At 39.6% G+C, this 9,857-nt stretch overlaps 1 protein-coding gene across 1 annotated transcript; it reads left to right on the top strand.

The window, feature by feature from the left end:
- The first annotated feature begins 2,158 nt into the window (after positions 1-2,158).
- On the top strand, positions 2,159-8,897 carry wasb (WASP actin nucleation promoting factor b). The gene is made up of 12 exons (XM_081349671.1): positions 2,159-2,460; positions 3,059-3,199; positions 3,539-3,625; positions 3,817-3,913; positions 4,019-4,045; positions 4,125-4,160; positions 4,535-4,730; positions 4,823-4,865; positions 5,000-5,153; positions 5,652-6,064; positions 6,176-6,284; positions 8,192-8,897. Exons 1-12 carry the CDS (start codon positions 2,359-2,361, stop codon positions 8,245-8,247), a joined length of 1,461 nt encoding a protein of 486 aa, XP_081205797.1. The 5' UTR covers positions 2,159-2,358; the 3' UTR covers positions 8,248-8,897.
- Positions 8,898-9,857: the final 960 nt, after the last annotated feature.

The raw sequence follows: 9,857 nt of genomic DNA, 5'->3' as shown, positions 1-9,857 counted from the left end.
TGCCATCTGTTGTTTCATTTGAGGAACAGGTGGATAACTACAATTAAGGTGCTTACATTGCTTACATCACTGTGATGCATCTAATGCAAACAAAACCTAACCTGTGAATTCATTGATTCATGCCATACTCCCATCGATCAGTCACAATCTAACAACATGTATCATACATTGTCCAACCCATCTATAATTACCTTTCTTTGTATCATACATTGTCCAACCCATCTATAATTACCTTTCTTTCAGTTTTCATTCCGAAAAATGGATGGAAAAGTAAAGTGTCCCCCCTAATTACACAAATTGGAGAAAATATTTATAATTTATAAAACAATTTTTTTTTAAAGTTGTGCAGTGGGACCCAAAAGTCCACACTGAAAATAGAAAATCCATATGGAAACTTTGGGATTTAAAATCCTGTATTCTGTAAATAAAGTTTTAGAATTACTATTTTTAAAAGTTTTTACACATGCAAAAACACCAACAATTGCCAAAAGCCTTTAAAACTTTAAACAACGAAAAGAGAAATGCCTTTGCCTGTCATTAAATTACATCTTTTCCTCCTGGTCCTCTGTAGACAATACAATACTTAGTGATTTCATGGCAGACCTACTCACAGTGTGCACTCCAGACCATCACTAAGACCATTAAAGGGATAGCAGTCCCCCTCCTCTTCAAGTTCCCATTGTCCTGCAAATGCCTATTTATTCTGTTTTAGGAGAAATAAATACATCGTTTCCACGACCGTGTTTGTTAGTTAATTAGAAAATGGGTGCAAAAATTGTATGAGGTTAAAGATTGACAGTTCCAATGTGAAACACAAACACACCAAAGAGAGTTAGCAGTTGAACAAGTGCCTTTTTCTACTGCTTTTACATTTGTTTGTTGGTTTACTGAACTCGCCTTTGACTTTGCCATAACATTTTCAATAAAAAACATGTGGTCAGTATTAAAAAGTGTAATATGTATGTATTTATTTCTTTGTGTACCCATTTTCTTGGTTTGAGGACATCATTTATACAGTGTAAAACAATTATTGTTGGTTTAACTTAAAGTAAGTAACCAGGATACCTTAAAATTTTTTTAGTTGATTAAATAAAAAAATTTTAATACAATGGAGTTAATACAATGGAGATTGGTTTAATCAACAGAAAATCAAAATAGTATGATATCTGGACCACATTAATTATCTAGGTTGATTTGACAAAATAAAAAAGTTGTGATAACAAATCATGAAATCAGTGTAACGTCTACTTATGGTCATTTTCTCTTTAACTTTAACCTATTAAAATGTTTTAAAATAATCATTAAGTTGAATATAATAAATGGTAATAATTATACAAAATCTGTATACATAATAAATCCTAAATATGAAGTTATAATTCTGAATATGTAAATCTTCTGTAATAATTCATGGTTTACATTTATGTATTCAAAATGATAAGATTCCCTTTTATGTTTTCAGATTTAACTATAGGCCTATATTCAGATTCACATTTATTTTCAGACTTTATATTCAGGATTTATAAAAAAAAGTGTTCAGATTTCATATAATTTTGTGTGGGCCATTATTAAATAAAATATAATGCATTACATATTCAACATTTGTTACATTTTACGTTAGTGTTTATTTACAATCATGTTGTTACTTTATTGTTGTTATTTTGAATTATATACAGTGCTGGTCAGATTTACTTGCAAATTGTAGTCCGTTACGAAAATTAGTTAGTAACGTAATTTAGATTACTCATTTTAGGTAATGTATTCTGACTACTTTTTGAGTATAGGATTTTTGTACAAGCAGCACAACTGTTTTCAACATTGATAATAATAAGAAATGTTTCTTGAGCACCAAATCAGCATATTAGGATGATTTCTGAAAGATCATGTGATTCTGAAGATGCTGAAAATTCAACTTCGCCATCACAGGAAATAAAAACATTTTAAAATATATTCAAATAGAAAACAGTTTTTTTTATTTGTAATAATATTTAGCAATATTACTGTGTATTTTTGATCAAATAAATGCAGCCTTGGTGAACATAAGAGAACAAAAAGTGTAATGTTTCCAAACATTTCACAGGTACTTTATGTGAGTGTATATTGATATTGTTGCTCCTCCTCCTTTATATGAGCGAAGGAACACGTGCCTGTCCATGGCATTTTGAGAGTAGATCTGCGCAGTGGTTTTGTTCTTCCTGTTCTCTTTTGCTGTGCTGCATTTACATCAGATTAGAACACGGAAGCAACGGTTCCTCCAAATCATTTGCCTGTCCCAAAAAGGACTCAGACAGGTACTGTTGGCCGAGTAGGGGCCCCAGGCGTGGAGTCCCAGGATCTAAGTGTCCATTTGAACAAGGAGAGATGAGTAAAGGAAAAAACAAAGGGCAGGAGAACATGCCCAGTTCTCTCCTCAGCAGCCAGGAGAATGAACGCCTGCTGGAGTTGCTGGGAAGGAGATGTGTGGTGAGTGAAGAAACTTTGATTTGAGGGACAATCATAGATGGGCATTCTGTCCCACAAAAGAATTTGGGGATGGAAATCAATCAGTTATAAAAGAGAAAGTCCTCAAAGGAGAGACATGGAGCCAAGGTCACAGATGAGATCAGAGCTGTTACTGTTGATGTCAGTTAAAAGTCAAAGTGAAACTCAGCCTTTCAAGTTCTTTTGTTGCATTCTTGTGTGCCTAATGAAAAGGATGAAGAGATTGCACACAAAACATGCCTAGGACAACCTGTGACAAAATGTGCTGTAATAGCTAAACTATTTAATCCACTGTGTTTTGATTTGGCAATTATATTCACCCAGGAAACCTTCTAGTATCATAAAAGCATAATTAGTTTTCTTCCGAATGTACACTTCACAACACCATTAACCTGTTTGTATTGATGATTGATGTTTGCAACTACAAAGTTTAACTGGAGAGTGACAGGAAATGCTGTATGAGGCCACTTCCTGTTGTTGTAGAGGATGCTTATGTCTTTGCTCGAGCTTTCCTTAACACTTCACTGATTAATCTTTTAATAATGTACATTTATGTGTTTGCGTGTGTGTGTGAACGCAGAGCACGGCCACAGCGGTTGTTCAGCTGTACATGGCTCTTCCTCACAGTCCGACCCAATGGAGTCTCCAACATACAGGAGTCGTGTGTTTCATTAAGGACAATCCTAAACGTTCATATTACATCCGGCTCTATGACATAAAGGTTAGAAATTCACATTTGAATCTGTAGTGTAAAAAAACCTTAACAAACATGCTCAGAATTTATATAACGTTTATGCATCTTGCATCTACTATGCAGATAGAGATGCTCTCGATGCTTTTCTGAGATTATATGATGATAAATAAATTTATACTGACTTCTGTTAGCATGACCAAAGATGACCTGTGACCAAACAGGCTGAAATTAAATAAAGATACACTTCTGCTTTGAGTTCTGAGTCACAGCAGCTCAACTCATTTATGAAGACACATTGTGGTAGCACCATTTAGACTTTGATAAGTATTTATGCGTGTTTTCATTTCATTTATTTATTTTTGTCAGGAAGGTAAAATGGTCTGGGAGCAGGAGCTATATAATCAGATGACATATTCCTGTCCATTGAGGTTCTTCCACAGTTTTTCAGCTGATGTGGGTACAGACTCCTTTAAAATGATTGAATCCAAGCCAAAACTCAACATTTTTAGTAACTGTCTAAATAACTGCTCAAATTAAGCCACACTGGCATAATCAGAAATGTCTTCTTTAAGTTTTTAATTGATTTTTTTTTCTGCAAAATCTCACAATCTGAGAGATCTAATACAAATTTAAATGTGTCTCAGGACTGTCAAGTAGGTTTGAACTTTGCCAGTGAGACAGAAGCTGATGTGTTCAGAAACGTCACTGAGGAGAAGATTAATCAGAGATTCAACCGCCAGGGTCAGTTACTGTCATTCTCATTCATATTTATATGAATTTTGCTCAGAGTATTTTCAGAGTATTTTATCATATATCCTTGTTCCTTTTTTATACATGCATATTTAGAAAAACGACAGCATGCTACATCTGAAGGTATGTGTCTTCAATTTAAAATTACACTTGCTATTAATTTAGAAATTAGCATTTTAAGACACTTTTTTTTAACTAACAGAAAAACGGCCACCACAACAAATCCCTCCAACAAATGGTGAGTCACTTTTAAATGATTTAAAGATCAACATTATTGTTTCATTTACTCACCATCTTGTCATTCCGTACCTGTATGACTTTCTTCTGTGGAACACAAAAATATATATATATTTTGTTTGTGAATAAATGTATATAATGAAATTCAGTGGGGTTCAATGTTGTTTAATACCCCAGTGTTTTTTTTTTTTTTACCTAAAATATTTTCAGCAGAAGAAAGTAAGTCATACAGATTTGGAACAACAAGAGGGTCAATAAACAATGACATAATTTTCATTTTTGGATGAATTATCCCTTTAATTCATCCTGCAGTGTTCACATGGTCTGAATGCATTGATAAATACAAGTGTTTAACCAACTATGTCTGTTAATCAGGTCCAGTTTCACAGCCAAGTGTAATGACCACGGTGGACATCCAGAACCCAGATATTGTCGCATCAAGGTACCGCTCTCCCCCAGTGCCGACCCCCGCACCAGCTTCAGTCTCCATATTAAGCAAAAAAGACAAAAAGGGAAAGAAGAAAGGCCCAAGGCTCACTAAGGCAGATATTGGAGCACCTAGTGGATTCAAGTAAGAAGGTTTTACCATAAGTTGGACACTCACCTTGTGTTTTGTTCCATCTGTTTGAAGTGATGCTATCTGTGCCTCTCCTGCCTTTTTAGACACGTCACTCATATTGGGTGGGATCCAAACTCTGGTTTTGATGTAAGAATTGTCCTTTTTCCTTAATGCATAAAGCAAATTTAGTCACACAAACTGTGCTTATTCTGAAATAGCAAATAGCATTTCTAAAGTTATAAAAGCAGCATTTATATGAACACTGACTTTGGCCCCTCCAGACCAACAATCTCGACCCTGACCTGAAGAAACTGTTCAACAGTGCTGGTATCAGTGATGCCCAGCTGGCAGATAAAGAAACATCTAAGCTAATCTATGACTTCATCGAGCAATCTGGAGGGTTGGATGCAGTAAAAGAGGAAATGAGGAAACAGGGTAAGCTCATTTAAAAATAAAATAAAATCAATTTTGTGTACCATTTTAACTCTCTGTGTGGAATATTTGGAAGTTCGATTTGGAAATTTCACTTCGGTCAGCATGAAATAAAATACATTTTACAATATATTTATTGATATTATTGTGAGCGATTCATCCGTGCATGAATGTTTCATTTATTTTATTTTGAGCTTGTCATTTTTTATTATCAAAATGTTAGAACTTGATCTCCCAGTCAAATGACTTCTCTCTGGTGATGTTTGCTGGACTTCTCCAATCATCTGCTTAAACCTCGCCCCTTTCTTACAATTGACCGCAAATTCGCATTCAGATCACAGAACCAAGACCCCGCCCTACTTTTTTCCCATTTTTGATAATCCGTTTCACTCGAATGTACACCTCAAAAAATCTGTCACTACTTTCGTTACATCGCAACTTTAATGATCTTTGTTGCCCTCACTGATGTTTCTCGGGGCCATTCTGGCTCTTTCTCTCCAGACCCAGGAGGTCCTCGTTCTGCCCCTGCACCTCCTCCACCCCGTGGTGGGCTTCCCCCAGTGCCAGGCCCACCCGGACGCCCTCCACCACCTTCGCGCAGTCCTGGACCTCCGCATCGCGGTCCACCGCCACCTGGAGGCCGTTCTGGGCCTCCACCCCCACTGCCATCCTCTCTTCCGCCACCAGCACCCCCCAGCCACAGTCACAAGCCACCTCCTCCACCTATAGGTGGAGGTGCACCTCCTCCACCTCCGCCCCCACCACCTCCTCCACCCCCACCTTCTTCAGCCACTAACTTCCCCAGCAGCCCTGCCAGCTCAGTTCCACCTCCTTCTCCTGCCTCTAGTGGTGGTGGTGGAGGAGGACGAGGAACTTTACTGGAGGAAATTCGTCGTGGGCGTGTGCTAAAGAATGTACGTGAGACATTTTCACACGAACACAATGCATTTTGTTCAATGTAAGCATTATACTCTGCTTTGTTGTGAATAACCACGTTTTGAGCGGTTATATGATGTTTATCTCAGGTGCCTGACTCCCCGGACTCTAATCCAGCTCAAGATGAGTCCTCAGAGGGAATTGTGGGAGCTCTGATGATGGTGATGCAGAAAAGGAGTAAAGTTATCCATTCCTCAGGTAACTCGTTTAATAAATCTAAAGGTTTTTTTTCACACTTTTACAAATTCAACCTATAAAATATAACTTATTGAATGCCTCGTGGCAGTAGCAAGTCCCATACTTGCTCTGCAATAACAGCAGCAGCATAGCAGATCTATTCCACCAAAACCAAGCATACAACATTGTCATAACCATAAACATTATTTTGCTTAGTATGGTTGAATTGGATCATTGATGGTCAGCAGCAAAGGCATTGGCTAATAAACGTTTCCCCCAGTGAGCCTTCTTGCACAGACCCTGTGCAAGATCAGGGAAGACGAGTAGCAGGTCATTTTGGTTGCGCCTCATTGGCCCACCCGGTCCTGGTTCTCCAAACTAGTACTCCTCGCGACAGCACCTCCCTGGCCAATTCCTCTGAGGAAGGACCTCCTTTCTCAGAGACGCGGCACCCTATGGCACCCTCGTCCCGATCTTTGGAACCGCCACGTGTGGCTCCTGAACGGGACGAGGCAGGTTTGAGTACCATACCACCAGCGGTGGTGGCTACCATCACTTCCGCTAGAGCATCGTCCACGAGACATGCCTACGCGTTGAAGTGGAACCTCTTCGTCACCTGGTGCTCTTCTCGCCGAGAAGACCCCGGAAAATGCCCAATCAGTTTCCCTCCACCCTGAAAGTGTATGTTGCCACTATCGCCGCACATCATGACGCAGTCGAAGGTAAGTCCGTGGGAAAGCACGACCTGGTCATCAGGTTCCTGAGAGGAGCGAGGAGATTGAATCCTCCTTGCCCTCCTCTCGTACCCTCTTGGGACCTCTCAGTGGTTTTAACTGCCCTGCAGAGTTCTCCCTTCGAGCCTCTGCAATCAGTGGAGCTTAAGTTCCTGTCAATGAAGACAGTGCTCCTGGTTGCATTGGCCTCCATCAAGAGGGTAGGGGACCTGCAGGCATTTTCGGTTGACAAGCGTGCCTGGAATTCGGGCAGGCCTATTCTCACGTGATCCTGAGACCCCGGCTTGGATACATGCCCAAGGTTCCCACCACTCCCTTTCGAGACCAGGTGGTGAACCTGCAAGCGCTGCCCTTTGAGGAGGCAGACCCATCCTTGGCACTACTTTTCCAGTATGCGCCCTCCGTGCTTACGTAGACAGAACGCAGTGTTTCAGGACCTCAGACCAGCTCTTTGTCTGTTATGGTGGGAAGCTGAAGGGAAAGGCTCTCTCCAAGCAAAGGTTGTCTCACTGGATAGTGGATGCCATTGGTTTGGCATACCAGCAGCAAGGTCGACCATGCCCCCTTGATGTATAGGCACACTCCACCCGGAGTGTGGCTTCCTCTTGGGCTCTAGCGCATGGCGCCTCGCTAACAGACATCTGCAGAGCTGCAGGCTGGGCGACACCTAACACATTCGTGAGATTCTACAATCTCCGAGTGGAGCCAGTGTCCTCTCATGTACTCGCTTCAACCAGCCGGTAGGATCTGCTCAGGTGTCTTCGCTTGCTCGCCATTCCACTCCACAGACTAGATGTGCGATATTTTCCTCAGGTGAGCCTTCACAAGAAGCCCTGAGTTTCCTCCAATGCTGTTGACGTCAATGCCAGTTATGCCACCAACAGCTTTCGCGTTGGCTAGGTGCCTCCATGTACATGGTTCCCCCTCTGGGCGACCCCCACATGTGTATCTCCACTGTCAGCCTCTCTGAGCATGTGTCTTTCCCTTGGCAAGCCACCTTCCCACCCCTGGGGTTGAAACATTCCACCCTGCGGGCTGGACACCCCAGTGTTTTTCCATATGCAGCCTCCTTCCGGGTCATATGTGTATTCTGTAAGTTCGCCCCCCCACCCCCCCCCCCCTTCATGTGCTAGTGATTCACTGATTCTTGTAGTAATTTTGATGTATGTTATATTTCTTTGATTTTTTTTTCAGATGATGAAGAAGATGATGGTGGTGATGAAGAGGAAGAGGATGAATGGGACGACTAATGCTTCTCTCTGCTCTTGGTTCACACACTTCTGCCATTTCTGACACTCAGTGGAAATAATTGTATCAATAGACATGAAATCTTTTATTCCAGATTAAAGTTGCACTGAATGATCTGAGGATCAACTGGAAATCAAATAAAGCAATATAAACTACTCTCTGATAATGACTAGATTTCAAGCCTGTTTTGCAGTTTGTCTCACTCGTTTCAAAGACTGTTCTGTCTTCTTTGTGCAGCAGTAGTTCAATGTGAGTTCATTCAGGAAAAAGGAACTTCAGTTGAGCCAAACCAGGAGTGGTGTTAGATTTCATCCAAACAGTCGGACTGCCAAGCTTAACCACAGCTTTATGTTGGATATTTCCTTCTGTTTGTGCATACTTTTAACTCAACAACTGTCTTTTTCCAAATCTCTCTCCCTTAACCACAAACCCAGTAATGTTATTCTTGTCAAGGTAAGATATATCAAGTTTTGTAAGGCTGCATAGGATATCACCTCCATACATATCACCTCCCCCTACAGGACTAAAGTGGAAGTACAAGTAACAACAGTTTAAAAAGTATTCTTGTAATCTTTGTAATGTTTTTAAAACATTTTTGAAATATAATTAAAATAAATATAATGTACAGTATTGATATGCTGTACATATAATATAATTAGGACATTTATATAGCTTTTTTAGACGTGCCTTAGAAAAAAAACACTGATCTGCATCTTGAGACAAAACAATGGAACTAACATCATTTTAAAATAAGTGCAAATTGCTTTCAGTTAAAACATGCATTTTAGTCCAGGACTATAGGCTTAAGCCTTGTTTGTGCATGATTAATATTAATATAAAATAAAAACATATCAGGTGTTCAGACAGAAAAAAACTGGATAAAAACAAAAAACAGCAGTTTATTGTTATTGCTTTAAAAAACACCTAGTAGGACTCCCAAGCCCCAGAATACCATGATAATAAAATAATATTTATCACAAAAAAATCACATTAACATGAACCTACACAAACATCTGTAAATACAAAGAGGAAATATTCAGGAAGCAACCATATTTAGGAAGTTTCTTTTTAGTTCAACAGCCAACACCAAAAGAAAGACACAACAGGACAAAGAAAGTCTATGTGGCATTTAAGTTCCTCAGAGACAGACTTGGTTGTCATTCTGCACAATAACATCTCTGTGGAGAGAAAAGAAATGTGGTTTGGACTTTAGAGTTTGTTCTCCACCCTTCAAGACCAGATAACATGTCGGGTTAAAACCACTGAGCGCTTTCATTATAAATATGCCACCAACACCCAATGAAGAGAAAGAGTCTCTTATCCTTTAAAACATAATGACATTAGTGGGCCAGAAAAAGTAGGTGTTTACAGAAGAAAACACATTTTCTTTGCCTTTGTCCTTTAGTTTGGTGCTAAGTGATTTTCCATAGAAAGTGCTAAAAGAGGTAGACATTTCTGGCTTGAAACACTCTGCAAGTTTGCGTTGTGTGCCCCCCCAAAACTTAGTACATTTCCACAGCTCACATTTCATGCCAACTGATAAAATGTTTTGCCCATTTTTTTCTTGAGAACCTCAAGGTTAATTTTAAATGCGTTTCAATGTTAAAATACT

This window comes from Scardinius erythrophthalmus (genome assembly GCF_964197995.2).
Source record: "Scardinius erythrophthalmus genome assembly, chromosome: 20".
Lineage (NCBI taxonomy): Eukaryota > Metazoa > Chordata > Actinopteri > Cypriniformes > Leuciscidae > Scardinius > Scardinius erythrophthalmus.
Note: the sequence above shows the minus strand (reverse complement) of the source record. Positions and strands in the feature narration are given on the sequence as shown.

Excerpts from the sequence above, each read along its gene's own strand:
- wasb (XM_081349671.1), top strand. The coding sequence starts at position 2,359 with ATGAGTAAAGGAAAAAACAAAGGGCAGGAGAACATGCCCAGTTCTCTC. Across the intron at positions 4,161-4,534 it reads ACAAATCCCTCCAACAAATG|GTCCAGTTTCACAGCCAAGT; the intron begins GTGAGTCACTTT and ends TCTGTTAATCAG. Across the intron at positions 5,154-5,651 it reads AGAGGAAATGAGGAAACAGG|ACCCAGGAGGTCCTCGTTCT; the intron begins GTAAGCTCATTT and ends CTTTCTCTCCAG.